The sequence below is a fragment of the Psittacula echo genome, assembly GCF_963264785.1.
Source record: "Psittacula echo genome assembly, chromosome: 3".
Taxonomy (NCBI): domain Eukaryota; kingdom Metazoa; phylum Chordata; class Aves; order Psittaciformes; family Psittacidae; genus Psittacula; species Psittacula echo.
In genome coordinates this window covers 105,680,033-105,696,002 of record NC_137736.1, presented here as the reverse complement: position 1 = coordinate 105,696,002, position 15,970 = coordinate 105,680,033, and the positions used below count along the sequence as shown (strand labels likewise).

General features: G+C 48.7%; 1 protein-coding gene across 2 annotated transcripts; it reads left to right on the top strand.

Annotated features, from left to right (window-relative positions):
* Nucleotides 1-8,270: 8,270 nt before the first annotated feature.
* ALOX5AP (arachidonate 5-lipoxygenase activating protein) lies at nucleotides 8,271-15,635 on the top strand. 2 transcript variants are annotated; one of them, XM_080613117.1, is made up of 6 exons: nucleotides 8,275-8,374; nucleotides 11,724-11,832; nucleotides 11,905-12,004; nucleotides 13,146-13,216; nucleotides 14,122-14,203; nucleotides 14,836-15,635. In XM_080613117.1, the coding sequence occupies exons 1-6, from the start codon at nucleotides 8,372-8,374 to the stop codon at nucleotides 14,996-14,998; spliced, it is 528 nt and encodes a 175-aa protein (XP_080469243.1). In that variant the 5' UTR covers nucleotides 8,275-8,371; the 3' UTR covers nucleotides 14,999-15,635. The 2 variants fall into 2 exon arrangements, with proteins under 2 accessions (XP_080469244.1, XP_080469243.1); XM_080613118.1 differs by lacking the exon at nucleotides 11,724-11,832 and having other exon boundaries at nucleotides 8,271-8,374.
* Nucleotides 15,636-15,970: the final 335 nt, after the last annotated feature.

The following is a 15,970-nucleotide window of genomic DNA, read 5'->3' as shown; positions in this document are numbered from 1 at the left end:
AGAAGCCCTCAGATGTTTCTCCCTGGACAAGGGTCTGTATTGCTCTTTTACGTAAATGACTATCAAAAGGGGCTTCTCTGATGCCCATGGTGGGGTTTGGGAGCACCTGGTGAGGAGGCATCTGCCTGCTCCTGTGTGCAGAAATGGGCTGTGGTCCTGGTGGCTGGTCCTGTTGCAGAACCTGTCAATGCAGACGCTGGAGGTGGAGAGCTGAAGAGTGGGAGAACCCCAAGTTATTTTATATTCCTCTTTTAGTGGAGTGTGTGTGCTCAACCTCATTGGCTTAGAAAGAGGACGGCCTGTATTTTTTATGTATAAAACACGTATTTGAGCTTTTAAAGTGTTTTACAGTTCTTCATACCATAACCACCTTTTGTGTAGGTTGTTTTATTTTTCTATATCCCTATTTTCACTGGCTCACTCTTTCTATTGGTGTAGCAGAGAAAGAGATTTAAGTGACAGAGAAGGCTGTGAGAAAGAAGTTGAGCATTTGAATTTCCTAATATAGCACTTTATTCCAGTGAATATCCCTCTGCCTTCAAGCCTGGCTTTGCCAGGGCAGGATAAGATTTTTAAATGCTTTGTGCTGCAGCTCCATAAATGTTATCCTTAAGGGGCATTATCTCCAGCCCAAACTTAAGCAGCTCCTGGGGCCAAATATCTTCTACACCTGTGGCTGTTCAGGAAAACCAGTGACAATGCTATTAATTTGATGGTGGAATCATACTGGTTTTGAAGTTTTTGTCCCATCTCAGTCTTTCCCTTCAGCCTGAACCAGGAACAACCCAGACTGTTTTCCCACCATCTTCCTTATGTGCACTGCAGAAACTTTATCCTCTCCGCTGAGATCCGTTTCTCCTTCTTTAGGTCATCCTTTCACGCAGATGGGGAAAAAGTCTCCTTGTAGAGGAGAGGCTTGGGCAAGGGAATGAGCCAAATCTCCCTTATAAAACACCCAGCCCGGCCCTTGCCTCCCCTGGCACGGGAGGCGGTTCGCGTTCTCCCGCACCGGCGCATGTGTGGGCCTCTCCCTGCGTAATGTCCTCCACGCTGTGCGCGTTCTAAAGCAGGAACGGGGAAAACTGACATCCGCCGTGACATAAAAAAGGACAAAAATGCTGCTGTTTCCGCCCGGTTTCGAACCGGGGACCTTTCGCGTGTTAGGCGAACGTGATAACCACTACACTACGGAAACACCCGTTGGAAAACGCTCTTTCTGCGACAGCCTTTGACCGAGCACAAGGGGCATGGCGGCATAGCACCGGTTCCCCTCCGACGGCAGGGGACAAGGGGAGACTCCTCCCGCTGGAGGCAGAGGCCCGGGGCTGTGCAGGGGCCTTCGGCAGCTCCCGGCGGTATGAGGACGGTGCAGGCCGGACCCAGCCGGGGAGGAAAAATACGCTAATACCATAAAAGGTCACCCTCCGTCCCTGGGTGGGCTCGAACCACCAACCTTTCGGTTAACAGCCGAACGCGCTAACCGATTGCGCCACAGAGACACGCTGTTAAACTGACCCCCTAAGCGTTGCTGATCGCCGCGCACCCGGGTTCTCTTGTCACCCGCGCTAAACCTCTGCAGTTGCGCGTTGTGCTCCTGCAGTTCTTACAGCGCGCCGCGGCTGCGGAGGGCGGGTGTGGTGTCTGTTCCAGCAATACTAAATAGACTGGTTGTGACCAGAGACCGGGGGACAGAAGGCAAAATTCATCCCGCAGTGGTCGAAGATACTTGGTAATTGTTTGCAAGAGCTAATGGAAAGTGGAAGCACTGACAGACATGAGTGTGAAAGAAACGTCTCAAAGGGGAGCAGAGCGGCAGACCCAGGAAATCTGCTGCCCAGGCAGTCTCGCTTCCGCTCTAAAAAGTCTATAAATGAATTATTAAGCAATCAATTTTCAGCCATCTAAAAGATGTTAAGGTGGTAACAGCAGCTAACGTGAGCTGTGAAAAACAAGCCATGCCAAAGGAATGTGATTTGCCCTCGAGAATGCCAGGTCTCAGAGACAGAGGAGAAAGGCTGGTGTAACCTGCACCCACATAAATCCATTGGCCATAGTAGCTACAAGTGCTGAGGGAGCTGGTAGATGTCATTGCAAGGTCATTCGTCATATTAGATCATGGCAACTGGGAGAAGAGCCCCAGGGCTGGGGAAAAGCACGTCACCCCCATCTTCAAGAAGGGTGGCAAGAAGGGTGACCTAGGAAGCTTCAGGCTGGTCAGCCTCACTTTGATCCCTGGGAAGCTGATGGATCAGCTAACCCTGGAAACAGTATTCAGGCACATCAGGGACAAAGAAATGATCAGTAGTCAACACAGCTTCACCAAGGCAAGCTCTGCTCGACCAACTTGATAAACTTCCATAATGAAGTGGTTGGCCAGGTAGCTGAGAAGGTGGCAGTGGATATTGTCTACCTGGACTTCAGTAAGGCATTTGACACTGTCTCCTGTAAGATCCTCACAGAGAAGCTGTGTATGTATGGGTTGGATAAGAAGATGGTGAGATGGATTGAAGACTGGCTAAACAGCTGGGCCCAGAGGGTGGTCATCAGTGGCTAGATCTAGTTGGAGGCCAGTAAACTAGTGATGTAGCCAGCGATCAACGCTGCTCAACATCTCCATTAATGATGTGGATGATGGGGCAGGAGTATCCTCAGCAAGTTTGCAGACAATCCCAAACTCAAAGGAGTGGCGGATACACCAAAGGGTCATACTGCCATCCAGAGGGACCTTGACGGGCTGGAGAAATGGGCTGACAGGTTCCTCATGAAGTTCAACAAGAAGTGCAATGTCCTGCAGCTGGCGACAAACCCCATGCACCAGTACATGCTGGGTGCTCTCAGCTGGAAAGCAGCTCAGCAGAAAGTTGAACATGAGCCAACAAAGGGCCTTTGTGGCAAATGCAGCGAAAGATGCAAATGATCCTCCCCCTCTGTTCAGCACTGGTGAGACCAATTCTGGGTTCCCCAGTACAAAAGAGACACAGACTACTGGTAATGCTCTAGCAAAGGGCCGTGGAGATAGAATAGTCAGGGTTGGAAAGGACCTTAAGATCATCTAGTTCCAAACCCCCTGCCATGGGCAGGGACACCTCACACTAAACCATGTCACCCAAGGTCTCATCCAACCTGGCCTTGAACACCGCCAAGGATGGAGCATTCACAACCTCCCTGGGCAACCCATTCCAGTGCCTCACCACCCTCTCAGTAAAGAATTTCTTCCTTATATCCAATCTGAACTTCCCCTGTTTAAGTTTGAACCCGTTACCCCTTGTCCTGTCACTACAGTCCCTGATGAATAGTCCTGCCCCAGCATCCTTGTAGTTCCCCTTCAGATACTGGAAGGCTGCTATGAGGTCTCCACGCAGCCTTCTCTTCTCCAGGCTGAACAGCCCCAACTTTCTCAGCCTATCTTCATACGGGAGGTGCTCCAGTCCCCTGATCATCCTCGTGGCCCTCCTCTGGACTTGTTCCAACAGTTCCATGTCCTTTTTATGTTGAGGACACCAGAACTGCACACAATACTCCAAGTGAGGTCTCCTGAGAGCAGAGTAGAGGGGCAGGATCACCTCCTTCGACCTGCTGGTCACGCTCCTTTTGATGCAGCCCAGGATACGGTTGGCTTTCTGGGCTGCGAGCGCACACTGCCAGCTCATGTTCATTTTCTCATCGACCAACACCCCCAAGTCCTTCTCTGCAGGGCTGCTCTGAATCTCTTCTCTGCCCAACCTGTAGCTGTGCCTGGGATTGCTCTGACCCAGGTGTAGGACCTTGCACTTGTCATGGTTAAACTTCATAAGGTTGGCATCAGCCCACCTCACAAGCGTGTCAAGGTCCCTCTGGATGGCATCCCTTCCCTCCGGCGTATCAACCAAACCACACAGCTTGGTGTCATCGGCAAACTTGATGTTTAGATGATGAAGGGACTGGAGCATCTCCTATGAAAGAAGGCTGAGAGAGCTGGGACTGCTCAGCCCGGAGAAGGCTCAGGAAGACCTTATCAATGTGTATAAATACCTGTGCAGCTTGCTGTAGGTGGCTTTGCTTGAACAGCGGGGTTGGAGGAGATGACATCCAGAGGTCGTTTCCAGCCTCAGCTCTCCTGTGACTGTGATTCTCCTCCCATGACAGGGTGGTTGTTCTCTGGGCTGTCTGGTGGCTGTCACCACGGTGATGCCTCATGGTATTACAATGGCTGCTGAGAAGCTGCTGCTTGGGAGTGAAGGAGGGAAGGGTGACAGAGAGGAAATCCCCACGAAGTAGCTTTGCCACTCACTGGACATTGCACAAACCCTACTCATCAATAACTTCCCTGGCAACTGGGGAGGGGGTGTTGCCAAAAAAGCTTCAGTAAGGTCTGTCTTGGCCCTGCTCAATTCTTCAGTCTTCCAATGGCACACAAAACACCAAATGTGCCCATGTTGTTTTCCAGCATCCTGGTGGAGAGGCTGAGATTCATATTGGTCTTGCTCCATTGCAGCAGCTCTCTAGGGTCAACCCACTGAAATATAACAAAGATAAACCCAAATAACCACTCTGAGGAAGGCAAACACACAAACTCTGTTACATGGGGCTGCAGAAATGAACCCGAGGGTGAAGCGCAGCCACAGGGATGTCAGCAGTAAGGGCAAACTTTACTCAGTAGGGCGGTGGGTGACACACAAAGGATGAGGAGGAGGCTGTGCCGGGACCCTGAGGGACTTTGGGCTCTGTCTTCAAGCACTGTGTTTTGAGCTGAATTTCTACAAATGTAGGATGTTTTTTCCTACATAGCAAGGAAGAAGTCAAAGAAGTCTGGGCAATGTGCAGAAGGAGGGGTTTCCTGGGCAGCACTCTGACTGCTCCCACAGTGTCATTTTCCTGGCCATGCAAAATGAAGACAGCATTTAAACCACTGCAGCACTACCCTTTTCATTGTGTTGCACTTCACATTTCCAGCTCTGTTCATGCTGTCCTTGGGGTTTTGTCAGCCTTTGGAAGGGATGCTGAAGCAGTCTGATGTGACAGCACATAGTCACACACACTATGTGTATAAGTACTATGTATTTGTTGGTTATGTGGTGCTTTAAGTTTGCAATGCACAGTGCTAATATTAACCAACCAGTCCAAAGGGCTTGTGTCCTATTGCATTTATGGTAAAGCATGAGAGCTGTGTGTTGCCTGACAGTTACACACAGAAACTTCACAGAAGCAGCTTTTATTTTATTAGGAGATGCCCTTTCACTGGAGTCCTTGCAGCCGAGTGCTGAGCAGAGTGCATGAGAGGAGAGATGAGCATCCCAACACGTATTTACAGATCTGTGTTCCCAGTCCCTTCCCCTTCAGTGTGAAAGCAACCCTACAGACAGGTTATTTTGACTGGCTGCTCAAGATTTCCAGAGGAGGGGATTCAATGTGCGGGAAGCCTCACAGCTCAACTGGAAAAGCTCACTGGCTTTGCACATTTGCATGAGCTTCATGGCTCACTGTGGCAAGGTTATCTTCCTCAGACAGGAAGATGTGGTTGTCAGACAGCAATGCAGTGAGTGGAAGGGCTGGGGTCTGACAGCAGCTGCTGAAGTACCTGTGCCTGGAGAGCATGGACCACACTGGGTGTTACAGCAAGCGCAGGCACGTCCATCCCTCAAACCTTTCTTTGCCTACTTGATAAAATCCCCTATTTTGAATAGGGATATGATGGAAGTGTCTTGCACTGATCTTTTTCCCAGGTGGACAGGGTTTTCCAGTAGTGCCAACTTCACTTGACCCAAGTGTATTCCGCAAAAGGAGACACAAGAGCCATCCAACGGAGGGAACAATTTAATGTATAGCTGTGGCAGGAGCTGTTTGCAGAATCATTTTGGCCCCACCTTAGCCCTCCCTTGCCAAGGCAATTCCCCAATTTGCAAAAACATTACCAGAGCCTCCTTTCATCCTGCAGCTATGCCAGTGCCAGAGAGTATGAAAAGACAATGTTCCCCCTGCAAGGGAGGTCTGCTCTGTCAGACTATATTTACAAGTTCATCTGCCACGGTAAACGGATGGGACATCTTCTTCCATGCCCCTCATACCTTCTTGATTTCCTCTGTTTTTCCTCAAGCTGAGCACTCAGAGCAATGTTACCCTTATAAAAACACAAAACCCTGCAGTTCTTACTTTCAGGCAGCCATACCAAACAGATTCTCTCTGGCAAAGCTGTCTTCTCCCTGCACACCCCCAGATCAGCTTAGCAAGCCCTGGAGTTGATGTCATGTGGTTCTTTTTGCAGGGAGAAGGGTGAAGCCCTGTTCTCCTCCTCTCATATGTGAGGGATGACTTCAGAGTGAGCTTTGGCAAGAGGAAGTAGTGACTGGGTTTCCAGTGGTGTTGCCAGCAGGTCCTGCAGTGCCAGAAGGTGCCAGGGACAGGCAAGAATCAGAAGGGGCAGAACAGGAGAGCAAAGCAGGGGTGAGGATACGGTGAGAGGCGCTGAGCAGCAGCAAAGCAAAGAGGTGAAAGCAAAGAGCAGGATGAGGAGGAAGTGAAGGCATTGGCAGCTCAGCCCTTGACCTGGCCAGCACATGGGTGTGGGCTGGGAGCTTGGATCAGCCAGCTTGGAAACTTGCTGGCATAAACTCCTCCTATGGGGGTTTTTAGCATTATGGTGACTTCAAACCTTAGCAGCCTGATTCCTACCCCCTTTAACATGAGAGTCCTGCTGAACTGAAGCCACCTTTGGGAAGTCTTTGAAAGCAGGGAAGTGTGTGTGTGCAAGTTGGAGCAGATCTCAGAGCGGGCTCCTCTGCTTTCACTGTCCCTTGTAAATCAAAAGCAAGCTGCAGGCTATAAAACAGGTAGAAGAAAGTGAAGGATCAGTGCCTGCTGTGGGAAGATGACTGGGAGTCCTGCCACCATATGTCCATGCACAGGTCCTTTCTTCACAGTCACAGTGCTGGACTCTGCTTGGACATATTCCTCCTTTGTTTTAATTCCGTAACCGCTTTTAGGTGATGGATTTTCCTCCTCAGATTAGTGGAAGCTTAGCATTAAATACCATCCTTAAATACCAGCTATGATCCTGTGCTCAGTAGACCTCAAAACATGAACTTTGATGCTCAAGTAAGAAAAGACCATTTTGTGGGAAAAATAGAATAAAAACATTCTCAAAGTGCTGTTGGGCTTCTCTCTTTGTTCTTGGGTTTGTTCTTTTATTGGTTGGTTTGTGTTTTCTTTTCCTAAAGCAAATTTGCCAAGTGTTAAAACCAGGCCAAATCTAAACCTTGATACATTTATGGCCTTGCTCCTCACACAGCTGTGTCTGGATGGACTGTATGGAAGATTCTCCCAGAAGGACAGCTTTTTCCGATTGAGTTAACAGCAAGTCAGAACTCACAATGTTAATCACCTGCCTCTCAGCGTGTTGCTTTGTATTTGCTTGTGCCCAAAGTACCTCAGTGTTTTCCATATCTAATAATGCAGATGATAATAATTTGCATGATAGAGAGACTGGGTAAGAGCTGTAGATAAATGTGTCACTGCTGAACAAGGTGGATTTTGCAGCTTGGCTCCTGCTGAGAACTCCTACCAGGCTGTCCCCCATCCAGGGAGAGGTCACCAGTTATACTGTCATGGTCTGGATGCTAGGTGGCACTCAGACCTTTCGGGTACCATGTGGTGGAGTAGAAACAGAAAGATAGGGCAGAAGTTGTCTAGGGCTCAGTCTGGTGAAAATACTACTTGAATTAGTGTTAAATCCCTACTAAAGGCAAGCTTTCTTGAAGGCTTTTCCCTGTCAGAATACGAGCAAAAGGGAGCAGAGCAGTTAGGGGCAGCGAGTGATGTGTATTTTGGATGAGGATTCTTTCCACTGATCTGACAGAAGCTCTGGGACTTTCTGCAGATGTCCAGTACTGCAGCCTATGCTTCTCTGCTGTCACAGGGTCAAAGCCGAGGCATGAACATTATGTAGCAGTTACATTCAGCTGTATTGGGGGTTGACTGCTAAAACTGGGGTACAACTGTGAAGCCTGAGCCTGCTGAATGCTGGCAGCTGTCATAGTCTTCCAAGGAGTTATTGATATAGATATATTCCTACATTATATGTCCTCTTAGATCACAGACACCTAACTTCTTGCTTCTCTGGGCTTCACCTGTGTATAACGAGTTAGTGAGCCTGTGGCTCTGCTTCTCTGACAGGCACCTGAGTGCAGGGTGAAGTGCTGCCACTCTCCTGTGAAGCCACAGGAAGCGTTAATGATTCAAGTTAAGAAAGACCTTCACTTCCTCCTTCTATGCTTGTAGGGCTGGGCTGCCAAAGAGGCTGCAGTGTCCGCCCTGGCAGCCGCAGGCAAAATGGACCAGGAAACCCTAGGAAGCGTTGTCCTCCTCGCCATTGTCACCTTGATAAGTGTTGTCCAGAATGGTAAGACAGAAATAAGGATTTGCTTAAGGGCTAAAGGGGACATGAGAAAAGTTCAGGATGATGTATGCTGATCTGAAATTTGGATAGATAATCTCTGGTTATAACTGTGTGTATGCTTAGACATGACTTTGGCTTTAGAAATGAAATGATTTTCTAAACATGTAATTTTCTATGCTGTTGTTGCAGTACCTTGTCAGTCGCATGGTCCTAGTCCATGATATTCTGGAGTGAGTTTGTTGTACAGATGTCAGCTAATGAAAGAACTAACATGCTGGGGTACCCTGTGCCAACATACATTTCAATTTGATGAGTGAGACTTCCTTCCCTGGCTGAAGTCCCTAATGTGAGCAGGCAGAGCTGCCCTCCAGCCAGAGCCTTGCCACCATGGTGAGGGGCTGGGGCTCTGGTGAGCTGTGATGGGTCAGACCTTCACACAGAGCTGGACGAAGGGGTCAAAATTGCACGACTCATCTGAGGAGTGTTTGGGTTATCTGTGGGCAGGCAACTCTATTGCTTTCCTGTATCTCCAGGTCCTGCAGGGCAACTAATCTCAATTAACTGCAGTCCCAAGAACACTGCGTATTTCCTGTAATGGAGAAGTTTCTTTTTTTCAGCTCTTATTCAGACCTCTATAGTCCCTACAATTCTTCAGGGCCTTTTAAATAAAACAAGTTTCTCTTCTCATTTTAATTTTATCATCATCTCTTGCAAGTCCTTAAGCAATTTAGCAGGAAATTCTGCACAGAATACAGAGAAGGGAGTGTGTTTTATCCCAGCTACACTGAGATGGCCCAGATTCAAGGAGAGCCAACAGTGGGATGAGGGGTTGATGCACATGCAAGCAATCTTCTGTGAAGGCTTCTTGGTAGGAATGAGAGATTCCCAAGAAGTGCAAACTCAGCATAGTTCAATCCTAGTAAATGGGCTATTCTTGGGCTGCTGCAGAGAGGGGAAGTGGTGGGAGCCTCAACAGAAGCCTGTCTGCCAGAAAGCAAAAACAAAAAAGTGATGTGAACTGGTTGGGTTTCGACATAGGCACTATATACCGCATGGTTTAACCCAGTGCTGGTTTCTGGTAAATGCACAGTGTGTGACATTGCCTGAATACAGCATGCTGGGATCACAGCGTGTACCACAGTAAGTGCCAAATACACATTTCTTGCTATTTAACCAAATGACTTCATATACCAGGTTTTTCCCCTCTCACTCTGAAGTGTGGGCATTTGCCTTCCAGCTTGCCACACACTTTCATCTAATGAAATCTGCCTGTGAGATTATTGACCCCACTGCTGCAAGCGGGCAGTGCAACACTTGGCAGAGGACTTAGCTTGCCAAGCACAAGTGGCACAAAGCTCTGAACCATGATTTCAGACCTGGCATCATCTGATTTCCTCCTCCCAGGCTTTCTGTCTAGAAAGACTGGACTGTACGAAGTCCTGCAACAAATGTAATAACTAAGGTGGCATACGTGCTTGTCAAGAGGTATCAGTTGTACTGAACTCTTGCTGTGGCTTTGGTTCAGCAAAGAGCTTGGGCATCTGCTTGACTGTCTTGTCTTGTCTGTATACGAAGTCAGCACCATGTAAATTCAGGTTTATATGCTTTTCTGCAACTGGTGCACAATTAGAAAACAGTTTGGGTGAAAGCTAGAAGTGGGTTGTGGTGCTGCCCCAGTCTGATGTCCATCTACTGTCATCTTATTCATATTGGGAATCTCCAGATCCTACAGAATGATTTGTGAGGCCGGATGCTGCTGATTCTCACACGTAGCTTTCGGTTTTGTTCTTGCATCAGAGGGATGTTGCAATTCAGAAGCTTTTGGGGTCATCACTGAACAGATCGGGCACTCACTAGATTGAAGCATCAGTGGATGGTTTCTATTGGCATGAACTTGTGAAACAGCCAGGCTTGGACTGAACTCTTGAACATTAACTTCACCAAAGTGGGACTGCAGTGGCTCAGGCTTAGGGCAGCCTGAGCAGCTTTGGAACTTCAGGGCATCATCTCCTGATGTAGCTGAGCTGAATTACACTCCTCAGCTCCAGCCCTGCTCTGTTTACTCCTGTCATTTCACCTGGGAAATCACCCTCTTGTCTTGAGATTCAGAGTAAAGAGCAGGAAATATAACCATGAGGTTGCAAGCTGCTTCACACTGTAGTCTCCCATTTCCCCAATGCCAGGTTAACAGGAGCTCAACGTTGCTGAGATGGGAGCACAGCCCTGCAGCAGGGACCACCCCTGGATGTGGTCTGTCAGCTCTGCTCTGGCCCCTTGCAGTGCTTCAGCCCTGTAGGCAGGTTAATAACCCCATGCCAAAGGCTTAGGTCATGGGTGGATGGAGATGCTGAGAGCTCTTGGTGGCTGTGCCACTGGACGGTGTCTGCTCTGGGTCCTCCAGGGCCAGGTACTCCAGGCACCGACCAGTGCACCATGCTGGTGGCAGTGGGAGGGTCTGTAGCCTGGCTCAGATGGGGACACTGGCTTAAACCACTGCAGGTTTTCCAGGAGGAAGACTGTGCATACTCAGGGAATCACTCAATCTTGGAAAGCAAAGTACTCGGTCACTTTTAGTGAAGGCAATGAACATGCAAAATACCTACCTACAGCATCAGTAAGGGGAAAAATGGGGTAAATCTTCAGATTCCAGGGATGAAATCCTGCAGCCTATCAGTGTACACTTCTATTGTCATAATAATGTCTTTCCTGGCATGTTATGTTTTATATATATATATATATATATATATATGGCTAATATTCTAAACCATGAAGTGCTTTGGGTACACTGTGACGGGATGCACAACAGTACAAAGCTTGCAGCTGATAGCCTGCCAGGGCTCTCTCTCTGGTGTATTTAGATACATGATGGATGGTCTCTGGTTTAGTGTCATCAGATAAAATGTGTTAGTCAAGCGCATGATACATTATCTTGAAGTGCTGCAGTTTTGCAGCAGCTAATAGCCTGACACAACACTGTTGTTTAAATGGGGGTTACGCACAGGATGGTCACATAGAGATCAGGCATGAGGACCAGGTTCTCAATGGGCTTTTCTGGAAAATGAACCAGAGCTACAGGACATCCCTGGTTAGGCAAATGGGTGTTAAGAGAGTAGATTCCCTTGTCTCTTTGATTTGTTAGAGAGTGAGAGTTGGGGTTGGCATCTCTGGCTGGAAAGCTTTTTCCCATAGGGGCCCAAAGGGCCGAGTCAGGGCTGTACTTCTGCAGCAGATGTGCAGGCTGTTAGAAGTACAGTGCGGGGATGAAGCAAGGCTCAGGGTTAAGACCCTGCTACCAGTCACATACAGACCTGTGGAGATGTCTGAGGTCGCGCTGCACTGTTCTCTTGCACAGATGGTTTGGTTATACCTTGGTGACCGAGTGAGGATGCTGGCCACATCCTGCACCTCCACACCCCCATGTCCTCTCCTGCCATTCAGCCTGGGTGTTCTTGAAAACAGAGGTGAGACCACAAAGACCAGCTTCTGCAATATCTCTGAATGACATCTCAGAATACTCTGTGGTTCTTTAACAGCTTTTTTTGCGAGCAAAGTGGAGCATGAAAGCAAATACTGCAATAGCAAGGGGTTCCAGCGATCAGGATCCTCCGCCTTCGATCGTGTCTACACTGCCAAGTGAGTAGGCAAGCCTTGAGGAGCTGGCGGGGGAAGAGAGGGGTCTGTTTCTCTCTTCATTAGTGTTTAAAACAAACCCTTTTGGAGTCAAAAGGTGGGCTCCCAATGCCCTCAAACAAAGGATTCATCTGCAATACCTTGCTGTGTGCATTGCAGCAGTGTTCAGACCTGTAGTTCTCTAATATGTTTGCTGGTGAACCCATCTCCCTGCTGGCCGCTGTGCTGTGTTTATGTTGGACTTTCAGCCCCTTGAGTACAATGTCCCTCATTTGGGAACCATCTCACCTAGCAGTAGCTAATGCTGGAATGGTGATGATACAAGTACAGCCAGTGTCCCAAGGCACTGTGGCTCTAAAGGAAAGAGCCAGTGGCAAGACACCAACTCGCTGAGAAGCAGGTCGGTGGCAGAGCTCATATAAACCCCTTGGTCCACAGCAGCTCCCTTGGCACGTGGCTTCCCGCTTTGTACCTCTTGTCTTTGACATCCCTCCAAGGAGAGAAGAGAGATAATTCCAACCCAGAAGAGAAAACATGAAACACTTTTTATTACCTGTGAAGTACTGACGATGTGTTTGAAACTGGATGGGATGTCCAAGTCCTGCCCTTCACAGGTGTCCAACCTCTGCCCAGGGCAAAGGGCTTCCCTCTCAGAAAGGATTCCCAGCCAAAGGAGGCAGATGGAAATCATTCCTGTTCCCCTGCAGAGACACGTGTTAACTCTGTGAGACACTCCTATTTGCAGTGCAGTTTTCCTTTTGTCGGTTCTGAGCAGCTTTCAATGCCAGTAACATGATTAATGTGACTTAATTACAAGGATTTTCCAGGCCAGTAAAGCACACAGCATCTATTATACAAGTGCCTTGATCAAACAGGTTAGAGGAAGAAAGCTTTCCCAGGTGCCAGGCCTGTGCGCGGGGAGGTTTGTTTTCCTCACCAGGCAGGACAAAGGCATCCATTATCCAAGTGAGGGAACAGGGAAGCAGAGGTGCGGGTGAGGCAGCACCGTGTTCAGGCACGGCAGGCGGTAAAAGCCCACCCGCAGTAGTTACTGCAGCCCAAATCCACAGCTTGCTGGTGAAACACGTTGGGTTTGTTTCTATTTCCCCGAGTTCTGATTTCTCTTGTGTAAATCCCTCCCCAGCCAGAACTGCGGACACGCGTACCCCACGTTCCTCGCTGTGCTCTGGTGTGCTGGACTTCTCTGCAGCCCAGGTAACACTCACTGATTGTTTTTCCCTTCCACCTTGCACTGCCTTCAGCAAGGGATGGTGAGTGCTTTGGAGGTGATTCTCCTCCTGCACCCTTTTGACACGTTTATGCCAACAGACATGTTCCCAGGTGTGATTCAGGACAGTCTGGGCCGGGGTCATTTCCCATATAGGCATTACAGATGAGATCCCTCTGTTCTGGGTGAACGGTTTAGTACTTGGATGCTGGATGCCACATTATTCACCCTCAGGACTAGAAATGGGCTCATTTGATTACTTTGCCAGAGCTGCAGCCCTTCCCAGTGCTGGGGGCAGCCCAGGAATATTTACCTGCATTTCTATGATCCCCTTCAATGCAATTTGAGTTTGCCTGAGGTTAAGATGAGTACTTTTCTGAGGTCCGTGGCTATTATTTTTGGAAAAGGGGAGTTCCTGACCAGAAGAGAGGGTTTTGCCTGCAAGTGTGAGGAAAGTTAGAACTGAGGAGAAAGTCCTTATTTATGTGCTCAGAAATGGATACTGGACTAAAGTATAGCCCTCCACCTGCTCCTAGAGAAGTGCATCTATCAGCTGCCCTTTACTTCTGGTAAAGACAGTGCCTGAGCCAGCACCCTCCTTCCTGAGCCTGACATGGGCACACTGTGTTTCCAATGGGGGTGAGTGTGTGCTGTGCAGTGGGCATAGCTGTGGGCAGGATTGTACCCACACAGTCTTTAGAAAAGCCAGAGCAATGGCCAGGCAAGTGCTCTGTTTCCCATGCACAGGTCTCCGACCTGATTCCAACACTCATCCCATAACCCAGGGCTGCAGGTTCCAGTTTCCCGGTCCAGCACAGGCAGTGGATGGGAACAGTACGTACAGTGAGACCTGGGCTGGTGTTTGTAACATGTTGTCTTACCCTTTACCCAGCTCCTGCTGCCTTTGCTGGCCTGATGTACCTGTTTGTGAGGCAGAAGTACTTCGTGGGCTACCTGGGGGAGAGGACTCAGAGGTAAGGACTTGCAGAGCCTCTTCATGAAATTGGGGATGTAGCAGCAGTGCATCTGGATGCTGCCACTTCCACAGGCACAGCTGACAGCTCACGGTGCTGCCTGCAATGGCTGCTTACATGGGATGGCACAGAAAAGCCCACATCTTCTGGGAAGAGATGTGGGAGGCATGGGAGGTGCTGTGGCTCTGGGATGAGGGGAGCTGCAGGAACATAGCGACTGCTTCAGCGGCTCCTGCTCACTCCTCTGTGAACACACGTGTTTGTGTGTTTGTGCCGCTATTTGTACAAAACCATCCTTTTGTATCACAAAAGCTCATTACACACATGCAGAACAAGATTGTCCCACAGGCTGTGATGGCAGAGAAGACATACAAGTCCCTCTGAATGGCCACTTTTGTAAGCAGTAGCCTATGCTGAGCACAGGAGGCCAGATCCAGACCCAAATGGATGCTGAAAATGTCATTGAAGACCTTGCAACTGCCTTGAAGTAACAGAGTGGAAATTTGCCCAATCCATCTCAGCTACAAGGTCTTTCAGCAGCTCTCAACAACAGAGTCCAAAGTCTGACGACTTCTTGCGTGAGGTGACATGCATTAATGTTAAATGGCTTTTTCTCCTTTCTATCTCCTCAGTACTCCCGGTCACTTGTTTGGAAAGCGCATCATTTTGTTCCTGTTCCTCATGTCCGTGGCTGGAATACTCAACTACTATCTCATCTTCTTTTTCGGAAGTGACTTTGAAGTGCACATAAAAACCATAACGAGTGCGATCTCTCCATTGTTGCTCATACCCTAGCTTCCCACAGCACTGAGGGGGTCAGCATGCTTAATGTATTGATACCCAGAAGCAGCCATAATTCAACTGTTTAAGAAATGAACCCATAACCCTTTTAGATTGCTGTAAATCTCATGGTTGATGGGCTTTGTAGCTTGATTTAACCTTGCTTTTTCCTTCAGGAAAAAGATTTATCATGAGCACTTGACATGCCCACAGAACGGTAACATCTTCTAGTTAATTCTTTAGAGTTTTTTCTCTAAACTGCAGTTTGTGAGCTGATTGCATGACTGGAAGGGACATTGTGTGCTTGCTTCGTAACTGTGTTGTACTTAGCTTTTGTTCCAAGACCCAGGAGCCCCTCAGTGTTGTTCCTGACCAATGGCTTCTGCAGTTATCCTCATGCACAATTAGAGCCTTTTGCCAGCATCCCGCACACCTTGGCCCAGCAAAGGCATGGACCAACCTCTTCATAGAATCATAGAATCATAGAATAGTTGGGGTTGGAAAGGACCTTAAGATCATCTAGTTCCAAACCCCCTTGCCATGAGCAGGGACACCCCACACTAAACCATGCCACCCAAGGCCTCATCCAAACTGGCCTTGAACACCGCCAGGGATGGAGCATTCACAACCTCCCTGGGCAACCCATTCCAGTGCCTCACCACCCTCTCAGTAAAGAATTTCTTCCTTAGATCCAATCTAAACTTCCCCTGTTTAAGTTTGAACCCGTTGCCCCTTGTCCTGTCACTACAGTCCCTGATGAATAGTCCATCCCCAGCATCCTTGTAGGCCCCCTTCAGATACTGGAAGGCTGCTATGAGGTCTCCACGCATCCTTCTATTCTCCAGGCTGAACAGACCCAACTTTCTCAGCCTGTCTTCATACGGGAGGTGCTCCAGGCCCCTGATCATCCTCGTGGCTTCCTCTGGACTTGTTCCAACAGTTCCATGTCCTTTTTATGTTGAGGACACCAGAACTGCACACAATACT

Coding starts and splice junctions, on each gene's coding strand:
- ALOX5AP (XM_080613117.1), top strand. Junction 12,005..13,145: donor GATCGTGTCTACACTGCCAA/GTGAGTAGGCAA, acceptor ATCCCTCCCCAG/CCAGAACTGCGGACACGCGT. Junction 14,204..14,835: donor CTGGGGGAGAGGACTCAGAG/GTAAGGACTTGC, acceptor CTATCTCCTCAG/TACTCCCGGTCACTTGTTTG.